The sequence below is a fragment of the Rhynchophorus ferrugineus genome, unplaced genomic scaffold (assembly GCF_030347505.1).
Source record: "Rhynchophorus ferrugineus isolate W39M unplaced genomic scaffold, kcgeb_rfMv2 rfM8, whole genome shotgun sequence".
Classification (NCBI taxonomy): domain Eukaryota; kingdom Metazoa; phylum Arthropoda; class Insecta; order Coleoptera; family Curculionidae; genus Rhynchophorus; species Rhynchophorus ferrugineus.
In genome coordinates, this window is record NW_027472587.1 from 11,704,682 (window position 1) to 11,721,370 (window position 16,689).

A 16,689-nucleotide genomic window follows, 5' to 3' on the forward strand; every position below is an offset into this window, starting at 1 on the left:
GTCCCTCACAATAATAAACCTTGGGCCTAATTTTCAAAAGAAATCTCTGTATTGTTTTTGTGTTATTTTGTATCTTGACAGTATAGAGCTCATATGTTTAGTTCGAATGAGAAGCGCCGCATCCAACGTACTCACCAAACATAAAGGCTCGGACATATTATTATTTTTGTTATCGATGCAGCATTGCCTGACTATGAACTGTTGAAGGAATGTGAAAATTGATCGATTATTAGATCACTGCCAAACCAACGGATTAGAGGCTTCATATGTTAATATGCAAATCATACTGGATAGGAAAAATATATTTGTGAACACATCGTACAATAATACTACAAAAAAAACACATTTCGTACCACAAAATATAGAGATATATAATGGGAAGTTGAATGTGCACAGCCGTAAACATTTTCCAATTCCTCCATTTTCCTGCCCTTCATATATTCCGGTAATACACTCAATTCTACAAGTTCAAATTACCTCAAACCTCATGTCATATTTATTTTTAAAAAAAATCTAACATAATATTTATTCATTTATACTTACCGATTCTGATTCATCCTCCATCGACAAGAAATCCATTGACTCTCCCGGCATCGATATATTTCCCGGGATTAGAGACCATGATGGCCTTAGGCAGGTTATCTGAAACGAAACATCAATGTTATGTTTTCTATTATTGAGAAAATCCATCATTAACGTACATCGAACAATATATTGTTTGTTTTACATTTGTATTGCGAATAACATATAACATAAAAAGTAAATAAAATAGTAAGCAAGTATAAAGACATCTTAGAAAAACTCTTGACATGATTCCGAAAAACTGCCGTCAAATCTAACCATTGTTAAAAGTGTGCTTTGGGGAAATGTTGGAGCACTATAAGAGCGAGAATATCTGGGCTATTAATATTGTTCGGATATTTGGGGAGATAACACTTCAATATCCTATTCAGAACCTATTTAGTAAACGTTGCTTATACATTTATTCTTAACATTAATTAAAATTAGGCCAAATAATCTCTGTGAATAAGCAAACTAATTGAAATAAGACTCTTATAATAAATATTATTATGACATCATCTGAAGCCTTAATTTTAGTAGTTTTGATATTTTATTCGATATTACATCATCGCCATCTAACAAGTTCTACATTGCCTTCTTCTTCCTCCCGACTTAACAATTATATATATATATATATATATATATATATATATATATATATATATATATATATATATATATATATATACATATATATATATATATTATATATATAAACATTTAATTATATTGTAGTCTTGAATATGAATTGAGTGATAATCGAAAACAATATCTTGATATGCAGTTAGTATATATATATACTGTTAATATATTCTACACTCTTCTTGACATAATGGAGAATGTACATTATTAATATAATTTAATTAATTGATAATAAAACATCATTATAGCAAAATTACAAATTACTAATTTACATGTTTGCTTTGCTTTTTGCAATTATATTGTTTGATGATTTATTAGTAGTGTCTGACTTCTCATAATAGGGGAATCGTTATAAACATATAAAATGTATTTATTATTATTTATATATTTTATTATTACTAGTCGTTGCCGACTAATGTATAATTTATTTTTACAACTTAAATCTAGGTATATATTAGGAGGACTGATCTTACACTGATCTTGGCTCTATCTTACACTCTGGTGTAATAATGTTTGTGTATTAAGGCTGTTGTTTTTCTATTAAATTCATCTCACTCACTACACTACATAATATCAAATGGTCGGATACTTTTGAGTCTGTGTCTTGTTCTGGTGTAATCAGGAGTTGTAATGCTTCGTATGATATATGAGTCTCTCCTCATGTCTCCTTGCGATTTATTGATTTTCTGAGTCACAGTCGGTATCTGAAGGTCTCGGTGTAAGTAAACAGTCCTGTAATATTTGAGTGCAATTACAATACCTCTTAGGACTTCTCAGGAATACTTATATTTTGTTGCTTTTTCCAGAACATCGCCATAAATCAATTCCGTATGTCCATATAGGTTTCAATACTTATATTTGATAATTGTAATTTTCTTTCAAATAACTAATATATTTTACTATATTTTAACTTCAGTTCTTTGCTTTTCCTTCTACATGTTTCTTCCAGCGAAGTTTTGCATCAATATTTTTTGCAAGATACTTAGAATTGTTTCTATATGTAATGAGAGTATTATTTATTGTCATTAGAGCTTGTACGGTCTGATTTTACGTGAACTGCATATGCGCAGATTTACTTTAATTAATTTTTAATTTCCAGGTCTGGGTCCTGTATTTGATTGAATTGAAAGCAAATTCAGCAAGTACCATCAGCAAATGTAGCCATCGTGATATTGTGGTATATCACATGTGTAGACTTGGTAATGAATTGGTCCCAGTACATTCCACTGTGGTTCATCTGCTTTAGCTTATTTAATTGTAGAGTACGCTTGCTCTTGTTTTTGGCTGTAACGTAAGATTATGTTGCCGTAACATTTTCTGTAGCTTATGAACAAGCCTGTCATGGCATACCTTACCGAAAGCTTGTGTTACATCTAATAATACATCCAAACGTACCTTTTTACCTTTATAGGCTTTTCCAATTATATCTGTTATATTATGCACCAAGCCAAACCAAAGTAGTGTGTAGTTTTTATTTTTTTTTCTCTATATAATCAGTTTATTTTAAATGAGTTTTTGAAATACCTTATTAATTATTGGTAACAGTGATATATATATATATATATATATATATATATATATATATATATATATATATATATATATATATATAGCGAACTAATATATATAGTATATATAGCCAACTTTTAGTTTATTTGGTGCTTCTTCTAAACGCCTGGGACATGTTATAGACGAAATGCTGCATTGATCAAGTTGATAATCCTCATGATGCTCTTCTTTGGTAGTTTTTGCAGCAATTGTCCTATTATTAAATCATAGCCTGGCGATTTTTCTTGGCTTAATGTCAATTTTGATAAATTTTGTTACTTCATTCGACGTAACTAATTGAATCGTCGAATTTACACGTTCCATAACCGGCAAATTATACTCTGTAATACATTTGAATAAACATTTAAATGATATGGTATATGACCTGTTTGCTATCCATAAAACATTTAACATTTATGTAAAATTACTTCTATGTTTGATTCTTGATTTACGAGCTAATTCAATAGTAAATTTTAGAATTTTATCAAAAATCACCACTTTGGTACTATATAAAAGAAGAAATAAAAACTTGAAACAGTATTCGTCTGTATGCGATTGCTGATGCATATATGCACACTGCATGTACTAAATTTGAAGCCGGAATTAGTTTGACATTGGCTAATAACGGCCTATTACACATGCAAGTTCTCAAACTGGTACGTGAATTGACCGACAATTACTGGAAATTCCGGAACAAGTACGAATCCGGTCGCAATCCGGGATTGTAACATTTACCGGGTTACAGAGCAATATAATATGAGGCATAACTTGGAAATGAATCGAGCCGCTAATTATTTGTACGGTTCGCGAGTCCACGTTATTACGGGGGTTGCCTTTTATATTTCGGGATTTGTTCGAATATATATTTTGAATATATTGTCACTCTGCTTCCGCTGCCTAAAATCTTTAGTACAAACGTAACAAATTCGGACATGGGTCTTAATGTAATATGTAAAAATATTGAATCAGAACGCTAGGATTTGTTACATGAACGTTTCGATTGTGCCAAAAACCTAAATTCAGTCATTGAAATACATCCCTAGTTAGTAGATTCAAAATAGCCCTCAGTTTCGGCGATCACCACGACGAAAATTTCTTACCGACGACCATTCTTTTGAGATCTCAGAACAGGAAATCACAGGGCCAGATCTGGAGAATACGGTGAATGAGGAAGCAATTCGAATCCCAATTAATGGATTTTTGCCATCGTTTTCACTGGCTTGTGACATGGTGCATTGTCTTGGAGAAAGAGTACTTTCTTTTTCTTCAAATGAGGCCGTTTTTCGACGATTTCGTCCTTCAAACGGCTCAAAAACGCTATGTAATTGTCGCTGTGATGGTCCTTCCTTTTTCAAGGTAGTCAATGAAAATTATTCTACGCGCATCCCAAAATACAGACGCTATAACATTGCCAGCCTACTGTTGCTTTATCCCACGCTTTTGAGCGGGTTCATCGTGTGCAGTCCACTCGGATGACTGTTTCATCCATTGTCACATATCATCGCAAAAACGTGGGTTTATTACGCTTGACCATCTTCAAACACTGCTCCGAATCCCACTTTGTACAGAACTTTCTCATACCAAAATACTTGTGAATGATATGTGTCTTTAGAGTGTCTGCTATTTCATTAAATTTCAATTTGCGGTCATTCAAAATCATTTTGAGGATTGTTTTTAAGTTTTCGTCGGTAACAACCTCTTTTGGGCTTCCTCTGCGTTTACCGTCTTCGGTGCTCATTTCACCACGTCTAAATTTAGCATACCAATCCTTGATGGTTGATTTTTCTGAAGCAGTATCCAGAAACATGGCATCCAGCCAAATTTTTGCTACAGCTGTATTTTTTCCCTTCAAAAAGGAATATTTTATCAACAGGCGAAATTCCTTTTTATCCATTTTTTTCACAATAACAAAAGTTGTTTCACTCAAAATGCTATAATTCACAAACTAATTATCCGACAACTGTCAAATTCATACACGCATTTTTTGGGGATTAAGGCTAACAAAAACATATGGATTTAATTCTAGTAGCACCATCTATGTGTCAGGCCGGTGACTTTTCAATGGACCTGATATTTTTATGCAACGCATTCAACCATTTTTGGTTCAAACTGAGTAGTTGATGTCCATTTGCATCTCTATGTAAGTTCTGTGTAAAAGTTTCTGTTCACACTTGTTTTTCTTCTTTAAAAGGCTTCTTGATGGACCTGAAGATAAACGTAAAATATATAAAGATGAGGAAATGCTGGTGTAAAAGTTAGTTTACCGAGTTTGCAGATGATTATAACTAAATGAGTTGCAGAGGAAGATGAACTACTTTTTAGGTTTGGGATTTAGGAGGTGTTAAAGTTAATTGATACCCCATCATTACTTCGAGAAACTCCAAGTCGATAGGGATCTAATTGGCATATTTTTAAAAACTTTTAAACCAATGTTTTTTATAACCTTGTTGACCAAATAATTTAATATATTTGAAACAGACAATTTTTAGTTATGTCAGTGATGGGAATGTCAGATAAACTTGATAAGCTTTATCATAACAGCAGCCTACACTTTTTTAGTATTTTATAAAAAAGTAGAAAGTAAATGAAAGTGTATTATGAAAAACTTTTTTTTGTTTCATTTTGTTTAACATTTTGAATGACATAAAATTTCGTTACAAAATATAGATTCAGATTTGATATATTAAAATATTCATATTCGTCATTCATACATCACTTTAGATAAAAAGCTTGCAGATCAAATTTAAAATTAAAGAACAGTACTTGTTAGCCGGAAGATGCTCACAACTTGACGTAAAAACAAAGAGAATCAATCAATTAAGAAGCCAATAAACTTATGGGATGCCATAATAAATTTCTTCAACTAATGACTAATGATTGTTTCTAGATAACCAACGAAGAAGAACCAGCTGCAAGATCACTTTTAAATCAAATGAATTTACGAATGTATCCAAGATGGAGAGAACGTTACTCGTACCAACGTGGAAGTAGCTATTGGAGCACGAACAGGAAAACAGAAGATTGAAGCGCCTTAGACCACAGGAATTTCTATATTGTATAAGTGTTGTTCTTAAGTTTAGTTTAAGTAGTCTAAGTTAATTTTAGTTTGAGAAATACATATTGATGTATTTATCTCATGCTTATCTTGCTTGTCTATTTGTATGTAAAACAGAACAATAGTAATAAAATAATTTGTGAATTGGGACTGTTTTAAGCATACTTAATTAACATTGTATATTTTCATTTATAAAAAACTCAAGTTTGGTTAATTATATTGTCTATGTTAAGACTGAAAATTGTGATATATATAAAAATAGAGCTGTTTGTTACTAATAATGTCAAAACAAAAAGGAACAATTCAATCAATCAAATGTTGTTTGTGAAATAAAACTGTATCGGTCATGGAAAAAGGCACGTTTTGCATTACGAACATTTTTGATAATTAAACTAAAAACAACAGTTACGTTTAATAAAAGGAAAACATCAAATGTTCGGACGTGTTCCGGATTTAAAACGCCAATAGGTAACCGCTATTTATACAAAACCCGACTCCGGAACGGCATATTCAATCGCGAACTGCATTATATCGAGTATATTCAATTAGTTTCATTTATCGGAAAATTCAAATATCCATTTTAAAATTGCAAATCCACGATAGCTGCTGCGTATACTTTTAATGAAATTATTTTATAACTAAAACATTGTTGATGCAAATAACTCTATGGAGGATATCAGTCGGAATTGGTTTGAAGATACGAACATTTTGCGCTGAACATTGTATCATTGCTGTTAGTTATAATATTTATTATATATAGACAATAATACCGATAGAATAATATCATATGTTTAATAAAACGTATTCTGCTATTTAATTAATAATATAACCACTGAACTAAATAAAAGCAGATTGAAATTATCATAAATTTAAAATTGCTACAGGGTGAATGCTAAAATGAAATATAACAAGCTCACGCCATCATAGATACCAGACAATATTTTCTTCCTCATTTTTGGATAAAAAGAGATAAAATGCTGTCTGATATGTTCGAACATGTAACCGAATTAGCCTACAAAATTCCATGGTTGTCAAACGTCTGAAAAATAATTAAAGACATTAGTTATAATAATTACCAGTTATAAACCGGCAAACTATATTTTGACACATTGTTTTGATAAATTTAAAATTATTGCTTATTATTGCACAGATTGAACATATCTAAGCCATTAGTTATCCAGAGGCAGAAACAGAATGCGTCTATAATTAGTCTATACTTCGAACAATAACTATATAATATACAATGTACTATATTGTTAAAATAAATTATACTTGATAACACTATTTTTGTTTCCTTATTTTACTTAGATTAGTGTTGTGTTGCATGTCAGAGCCAAATGATCTGAAACTCAAAGTTGTTGCGGCAACATTGCGACGTTTTAACGTCATAGATTTTAATGACGTGAGTTCACTGTTTTATTGGACGGGCTATACGTATTCATTTTCGTTCTAATTACGAGAAAGAAATTGTTGGACTCTATTGTATTCTAAAGGTCTATTTATTTAATTTCTTTATTATTTTATATATAATTTGATCGTAAAAAGTAATTGAATAATGTCCTCCAAATATTTTGTCTATATCTGCTGCTTTCTCACTTGAATGTGGTCTATGGACGATGTTGAAAACAAACTATCTTTCGAACAGGGCTCGATAGTTCGATGACGTGGTAGTTTATTTTCTTCAACGACGAGACGTTGGCAATCCTGGTACCGCGGCGAAGACATGACGAGTCTACGGTGACTGCAATCGATATCTAGATTCTGGGGCTGCTCTGTGACTAATCCGTAGACACATACGTTACGGTACTCGAAGGAAAACAAATAACGACGCTATCCGATCGAAGCTGCCCAAAGCCTTTCATATCAAAATATCCGCCAATAAAACTAAAACTGTGAGCGAAGGAAGACATTATGGTTTAAACATAGCGCTGAAAGAAATGTTTAGTCAAAATGTTGATGTTTAGATAATAATAGTGATTAAAATTTGGATAAAGAAATTTAAAAAATGAAATGAACTTTATGAATGTTCCGACATTAAAACTAAATTTAATGAGGAACTACTGCATGTAGGGTTATAAATATTGGAACAAAAATACATGAAAAACAATGTATAGAAATTCGGGAAATAAATTGTATCAGAAAAAATATAACGGTCACTTTAAAATGTCTCAATGTCGCTACAAACGTATTTCTGAAAGGATGGGGCATGGTGTCACAGCTCCAGATACTATAATTGAAGTTCCTGAAACATTTTGGTTCAACTATGACTGGTGATTCTAACTGATGATCCTAAAACACGAATTTATTCCGAATCGACTTTCTGTGCGATTATATCTTAAAGGTGAAGCCAAGTAACCACAGAATATGGAACAATATTTTATTAAGCACTTGTTAACCTTTAGGTTAACGAACAAGGATCACCTCTGAGCGACGTTATGTACAAGAAATAAAATTGTCATTCGTACGTCTGGAACTACAACAAGAAAGTTATTGACGTTCGTGGGGTCTTTATTTTTAACATCCTGTATCAAGTATAATACATTTAGAAAACCTGATACGAATAATTCCTGTTAACGATGTTATATACCATCTCTGCGGACTGTCGACTTATTGTCACGACTTTTCAAGTTTCATTAAACGCTACTGCATGAAACTTATCACTTAACGAAGTCCGTCTCTCTTTTGACGCCCTCTAACAGACCCGTCGATAAAATACAAATTAGACGGTAATTACGAGACATCGTCGTGTCATTGCAGGCGCCGTCCGAACACTAAATGTCGTGGTTTTATTGCCGCGTCGTGGAGTTAGACGCGTATCGACTCGCACCGTAAAATTCAGCGTGAAAATGGATATTTTTATTCGCTCGGCGGTCAACTATAAAGAAGATACAAACAGAATGGAGCAAACAATGTTGATATTTAATGTGTTTATGGCTAACGAAGATATTTTCAAAAATATTGTTAATTATTTTAAGATAAATACGAACATAATCAAATTCTCTCGTTGCGGTTCGATCTCGGTTTTGTAAGTCCTCATTCGTTTGTGTTTTTGCGACTGAGAAATGATAATGTCTTTGATATAAAACGTAAGTGATTTATTCATTTCTTTTTTCACTAAAAAACACCCATACTACAGCTGGATATTTGCTATCTTGTTATGTTTTCTTAATGTTATACTTAGTATAGTCTATTCAAAATAACAGTGAACTCATGTCATCAATATGTTTAAAGTATTGCCTGCTGAAATTTGTAAATTCGTTTTATAATCAGACATTTTATTATGTTATCATTATATTCTGTTTAAAAAGAGACACAATGTTATCTGATAAGTTCGAGCATGTAAATGAAACAGCCTGCAAAAGTCGTCCGATTGTCAAGCGTTTGAAAAATTCTTCAGAACATTAAACTATAGGTCATAAACCGGCAAACTTTGTTTTAGCGCTTTGCTTGTTTCGTTAAATTTTAAATCGTTGCTTATTATTACTCTGGTTGAAAATACCGAAACCAGACAGAACCGATTGCGTCTCTAATTAGTTACTTCGTACAGGAATGAGATAATGGAGCCCCCCTCTTTCAATAAAATTCGATAGAGAAGTAAGCATTTTTGCTGTTAGTTGCTTCGGTTTTTATTAAACATATTTTTAGCGGATTGCGGCTGCACTGAATATTAATATGAACATAGTCACTGAAATACGAAAAAATGAAGTATATGATCTTGGCTTCACCGAAAATGAACCGTTCTCATACAAACTGGGTGACGAATCAAGATCAGTTTGATATCAGCTCTATCAGAGATCAAATATTTGAAATGTAGAAAAACAGTGAATAGTTTTTCAATATGAACATAATTCAGTACAATTATTTCAGGGGAAACTGTTAGTCTGAAAAATATTCATAGAAAGCTTCGAGATATACAGCTATTTGAGGGATGCAGAACATCCTTTCTAATGAACCTTCAAAAAAAAAACATTGCCTTTAAAAGAATACAATTTATAAAAAGATGTATTAAAATAAAAGGAGAATTATTACGTTAATTTGTGTATTTGGACGAGACATGTCTATTTCAGAATGGGGCTAATATATCCAATATATGGTGACTCATGACAAGATGATAATAAAAATAGAGTTAAGACAATAAAAGTTGATGGAAAAATATGTTAACAAAAATGTTAGATATATTGGAAATTAACAGCTTATTCATGTGAATGAAACTTGTTCAATATGGGATTGTATTTCAATGCTGACAATTTCCAGGACTGGGCGATGAGAGTGGAAATAACTAAAAGTGAGTATATAATTAATATGCCGTAACTGTAGAAGAGCTTATTGTACACTGTGAAAGGCTTATATGCACAGATATGTCGCTAATTGCTCATAATACACAGGAGCATTTGGTTAAAATTGTGTGGACCAAAAAATATGAGCTATTAGCGGTGATTATGAAATCTAGTTTTATCAAGAAAGATGGGTACAGGTAAATAACAGAACAGTAAACAGATTAAGAAGAAATACAATTATATCAAAATGACAACCACCACACTTTTTTTAACCTATTTGGCATTCAATAGAGAGACATTTAACAAACATGCTGTTTCCACTTGAATTTATATAATAGTAAATACCTAAATGTCCGATGGACTTAAATCAGGCGAATAGGGTAGTTATAGAAATTGGTAAGCTAAATTATTTACGAAGGAATCTCGAGGAATCAATATAGTATGAGAAGGGATATTTTCGTTAACCCTATGAAACCACGCAAAATCCTCAACTACCATTCCACGATCATTATATCTTACTATTTTAGAGGTTTTATACTATCAACTGATGATAGTAGCAGTATCACTTCCTAAACAACTAACACACATTCTATATACCAAAAATAAACAGTGAAAAATCGGTAGTGATTGATGCAAAACATCTGCGAAATAACCAAACATTTGAATCTACCGTTGTTAAATGACCAAGTTTAACAACATGCTGTTATAGGAAAATACTAGCAATAGCGAGTAACAGACGCAATGTTATCTTGCAGAACAATTGTCCGCCAGATATATCGCCGTCTGGTTATCTCTTGTTCGGACCAATGCAGTATGGCTTAGCTGGATCACTGCGAAGTCAACATTTCGTTATTTCGATATGATACCACCAGAAAGATTGGAAAAACCTGATGAAAATATTTCGATTATGTAGGCGATAAATTGGGAGTACCGAACAACCGTTAGCTGTAACAACTGACATATTTAGAAATATAATAAGTTACATTAACAAAACCGCACGGCGATTGTACCAAAACGTTATTTACAGATTGAAATACTATGAACGACTGACTAAAAAAGTACCAGCGGTGGCCCAGCTAGAAATTATTCTTAAAACACTTAAACACTTTAAAACCCTCTCTTGTTCCGATCTATAAACGACTTGGTAAAATGCGTCTTTCTAGAAACTAATGGGACAATACCCAGTAAATAAACCATATGGCCATCGTCAATATACCATTATGTAATTTCCTGCAATTAATATAATATAGTACTAATCCTCCATAACATATCTTTTTTTTTTGAAAAATGATCTGAATATATGCAATAACATCTAATAATATATCAGTTTTTTAAAATACTTTATTTTTCAAAAATAATAGGTTCAAAATTAATTGATAGTTTTTTATATTTTCTAATGACATTTTATTGGTTTCAAAATCGTTCTTTATGGTTCTCTATGGTTTCAACATCGTTCTCTTCATTTAAAACATAAATATCCACAAGATTTCCGTGGATTTTTGTGTTATTATATATAAGTATAGTCTTAGAAGCTGCTCAAACATTCTCCACCAAACCACATTGGTAAACCATCGGTTTAAGAACTTCCTGAAACAACCGCACGCGGTCGCTCCAAGGCCTAAACGAATATTCGAAGCCGCATTTAGATCCCTTGCTCGCCCAGTAAAAGTATCCTCGAAACCGATCTGCCACGGAGTGAGACTGGGCCTCGGCCCCGAATACTCCACAGCAAATCCGAAAAGATTTATCAGGCGCAACCTCCCCCAAGATTGGTTTAAGCAGCCGCGCTCCTTTATCGCCGCCATCTTCTAATCCACTTTGAATTTTATCTATTTTGCGGCTCTGAAGATCGCATCCTATACCGGGGCCATGGTCCCAATAAAAATAAATTAAAATCGGAGGTCTTTTAGCTTTTAAGAGCGAGAATGGAGATAGAGATGTGCTCTGCGGTTGCTTAGGGATGGGGTAGTGCCGTGGCGTGTTTCGGGCTATATCGATAAAGTTGTAACTATTCTTATGCGATACTTTTAAGAATGGTTAGTTCATGAACTCGAACATGTTTTGATACTATATTATAAATCTAACATGAATGGTGTGCTATTACATTGTGAATTATATATTTACCAGCTGGTCCGACAGATTTGTCTGAATCCCCTGTCTGAGCTATGAATATTCAATTCAAACTGGAATAAACAATTGAAAAAAATCAAAAATATATTGTTTATGATAAAACTTTTTAACATTAGAACACGTTTCCCACAGTGTTGGACACTGAGTGTAACAGTGCCACTTAGTTATATTTATCAAGCTTTTAAAGAACCTCTCTGGACCTAAACAAATTTCATTAATATTCAAATATGTCGATTATATTCTTCAAGTAGTAAAAGTTAACTTTGTTACTACCTATATTGTATATTTAGGAAATAGAACAGATATATATTTAAATGGAACCATGAAAATAAATATCAATTAAATAAAGAACAAATTCACAAAGATCCAGTAAATTTAAGTTAATTTATGTCACCAAAACTAGTCAGTCGAAGTAACAGCTGGAATCTCATTCAATAATTACGTCTCGACACGATTATTTTTAAAGTTCGTATAGAAAATCCTGTTTTAATAATCAAAACTAATCATATATCAATCAAGTTAAGATGGCAATACCTTAATTTCGTTTTGTCCATGATTTCTCAGTGACACAAGGTTCTCTAATTCATTCATGGTATGACGTGTAGCTAAATTGATATTTAAATATTTAATCGAATATATAATACTGTGTCCGGTCTGACACATAGATGGAGCTACTAGAATTAAATCTAGATGATTTTTAGTTAGTTCTAACCTACAAAAGTCGAGTGTATAAATTTGACAGCTGTCGGATCATTAGTTTCTGAATTATAGCATTTTGAGTGAAGTAACTTTAGTTATTGTGAAGCAATTGGATAAAAAGGAATTTCGTTCGTGTTAATAAAATATTGCTTTTAGAAGCGAAAAAATACAGTTAAAGCAAAAACTTGGCTAGATGGCGAGTTTCCGGACACTGCCCCAGGAAAATCAAGCATCAAGGTGTGGTATGCTAAATTTAGACGTGGTGAAATGAGCACCGAAGACGGCGAACGCAGTGGACGCCCAAAAGAGGTTGTTACCGACGGAAAAAATCCACAAATGATTTTGAATGACCGCAAATTGAAATGGAATGAAATAGCAGATACTCTAAAGATATCAACTGAACGTGTACATCATATCATTCACGAATATTTGGGTATAAGAAAGCTCTGTGTATAGTGGGTGCCGCGCGAGCTCACTTTTAACCAAAAACAACGACGAGTAGATGATTTGGAGCAATGTTTGAACATGATCAAGCATAATAAATCCGAATTTTTCGTCGATATGTGACAATGGATGAAACATGGCTCCATCGTTTCACTCCGAAGTCCAAACGACAGTCATCTGAGTGGTCTGCACACGATAAACCCGCTCCAAAGCGTGGGAAAACGCAACACTCGGCTGGCAAGGTTATGGCATCTGTATTTTGAGATGCGCATAGAATAATTTTCATTGACTACCATGAAAAAGGATGGACCATCAACAGCGACTATCACATAGCGTTATTGGACCGTTTGAAGTACGAAATCGCTGAAAAACGGCCGCATTTAAAGAAAAAGAAAGTGCTACTTCACCAAGACAATGCACCGTGTCACGAGTCAGTGAAGGCGATGGTAAAAATCCATGAATTGGGCTTCAAATTGGTTCCTCATCCACCGTATTCTCCAGATCTGACTCGCAGCGACTATTTCCTGTTCTCGGATCTCAAAAAATAATGCTCGCTGGCAATAAATTTTCGTCGAATGAAGAGGTGACCCCCGAAACTGAAGCCTATTTTGAAGCAAAGGACAAATCGTACTACAAAAATGCTATCGAAAAGTTGGAGGGTTGCTATAATCAGTGTATCACCTTCGAAGGGAATTATGTTGAATAACAAAAATCAATTGTGCCAAAAAAAATGTGTTTTACTATGGTAGCCTGGGGACTTTTCAATTGACATGTTACATATTATTGTAGATCATTTATTTTCTATCTTGTAGGAGCCACCTGTTTCTTTTAAATATTTCCTAATAACATATTTAACCTAACTTCTTTTTATACATGTCAAACGTTGGGACTAATTATATGGAGGCCATCTGAATTACTTTAAAACTATGGAAAAAAGAAATATTTCCCATCGGTGTATAAATGCTAAATAGTAACAGCGTCTTTAGTCATATTTTTTCCAAATTAAACAAATTGAATTCATAAGTAATTTCTTGTCGTAAAATGATTAATAAATATATATAGTACAGGTCATTCGTATCACATATAATTTACAATTTGCATTTGAAAATTTAGATGTTAGTATTTTCCTAAAATCGCTATAGAATCTCCGAAACCTATTACTAAACGAGCTGTAATCGTTAAAAAAAAAACGCCGAAAATCCTCAACTTCCCAATTTCCGCACTCAAACAGAGGATTAAGTTTCACCACACCGACCACCAACAAAAAAAAACATTGTTTCCCAATTTTAAAAGGGGATAATTCCAGCTCCGTATCACGTCACAGGTAAAGCGGGACGTTGATTTCGTCGCATCGGAACGGAGCCTAACACGGTCCCCCTCTATCCCGGGGAGCCCACATTGAAAATTGCTCTTTAAAATATTAAGGGTCGGAAATTAATGCTGAACCTCTATAAACAATCTTCGGTTCGGAGTTTCCGGAGCGATTAAGGGGACTTGCCGGAGGATTATAATTAAGAAAGTTGGTTGTTTCAGCCGGACCCGTTGTTGCGACAAAATTGAACTAATTCGTCGATTAGAGTACTGTTCGCGGTTCGCTAGATGCGAATAATTTGAGGTGATACGTGATATGTTAAGGATGAGCCGCGTTCTGATCGGTTAATTGTTGAAAAAGTCCGTTACACTCTTAATGTCTCATCTCGTTACATCACTAGTAAAGTAAACATCGACTACTGTAGAAAAATGTTTCTAGGAGTCCAGTGTATTTATGTGTTTGGAGTTAAGTTTACAACAGCAATACTCGAAACACATATGCATTAGCTTAACATGATAGTTAATTATTAAGATGTCGGTTCTCCAAGGGTGCCTAAAAAATATGACAAACAGAAAAACACATGGCAGGCGATAGGTACGCATATATCACCTAATTATCGGGTAGCTACTCAAGATAATCAGGAAGATGCTGAACAAGAAGGCCCCGAGATCCAATAATATCTCGATAGCTCAACTTAAAAGCTCCCTGCAAGCAGCTCGCCGAACAAACCAATATCATCAACGCCATTCTAGGCTGGAACACTTCCCATACACGTGGAAACATGCACTAGTCGCAGCTATCCCCGAAAAAAGAGGAGCCAAGCCATCACCTTCTGACTACAAACCTACCAGCCTATTAAATTCCATCTAAAGATATTTAAAGAGCAATTCCCTATGTTCTTAATGATTTTACGAAGATTAGTCTGGTGGTACGTCTTCAAGGTTTTCAGAACAAAGTCCTCAGCAGAATAATCAATGAACCGTGGTTCGTCAGGAATAATCGAATTATATTGATTATATAAACATAATTACAGAAATAATCGCTCATTAAGACGAACGGACTGAAGAGAAGCTTTTTCAGTCAGATAAACGTATCTTGGTATGCATTTAGATCGACGCCTAACCTGGAAGAAGCACATACTCTCTAAACAGAAACAACTTGGACTAACATTATATCAAATGTATTGGCTCATCGGGCGCAAATCCAAGTTATCATTACATAACAAGGTATTGCTGTATGAATCTATACTCAAGCCCATTTGGGCATATGGAATCCAACTATTGGGTACCGCTAACAAATCTAATATATCCATCATTCAACGGTTCCAAAATAAGGTGTTGCGTGCCATTGTTGATGCTCCGTACTATATTTCAAATAAATTGATACAACGCGATATTTCTCTAGAACCTATAACGGATGTAATTCAACGTGTTTGTGTGAAGTACTTCGAAAGAGTGTCAGTGCATCCAATGTACTCGCTAATCAGCTAAATATGCGACGTGATAGTGAAGTACGTAGACTAAAATGTTTAACACCACCTGATCTGATTACTGGACATATATAGACTTTAGAATAAGCTTTAGAATAAGACTTATTAATTAAGATAATATTTTATACAGAAGATTGTTTAATGAAATGATTTTCTACATGCCATGTATATATAATATAGACATAAGAAATACTTATTGCCAATAGGGCAGATTGTGGACTTACGAAGAGTAATAAAAAAAATATTCAAAATGGAACTGTTCTTTGCAACATAACATAACACAGAAATTATCTTTTTCCTTTTCTTTCCAAAAATTAGTACAGGAATTACGTACGTACGTTGAAAAAATCCAAAATTTTGTAAGCATGCATTCAAATGAACTAGTAATAGCCAATTACATGTATTACATTATGCCATTATTATTCCCCAAATATTATAATACTATGAGACATATTTGGGGTTTTTAGTCCATTCTGTTTTTACAAATTCAAAGTAACTCTAAAATGTACAATTAATTTTACATCGTCTCTGA

The 16,689-nt window shown here is 33.3% G+C and overlaps 1 protein-coding gene across 1 annotated transcript in view; it reads right to left on the minus strand.

Moving 5' to 3' along the window:
* nolo (ADAMTS-like no long nerve cord) overlaps positions 1–16,689 on the minus strand; it is a 546,982-nt gene that overhangs the window by 303,766 nt on the left and 226,527 nt on the right. The window contains exon 3 of the mRNA XM_076411466.1: positions 544–642. Within this exon, the coding sequence (XP_076267581.1) occupies positions 544–642 (99 nt within the window). The remainder of the gene's footprint in view (positions 1–543; positions 643–16,689) is intronic.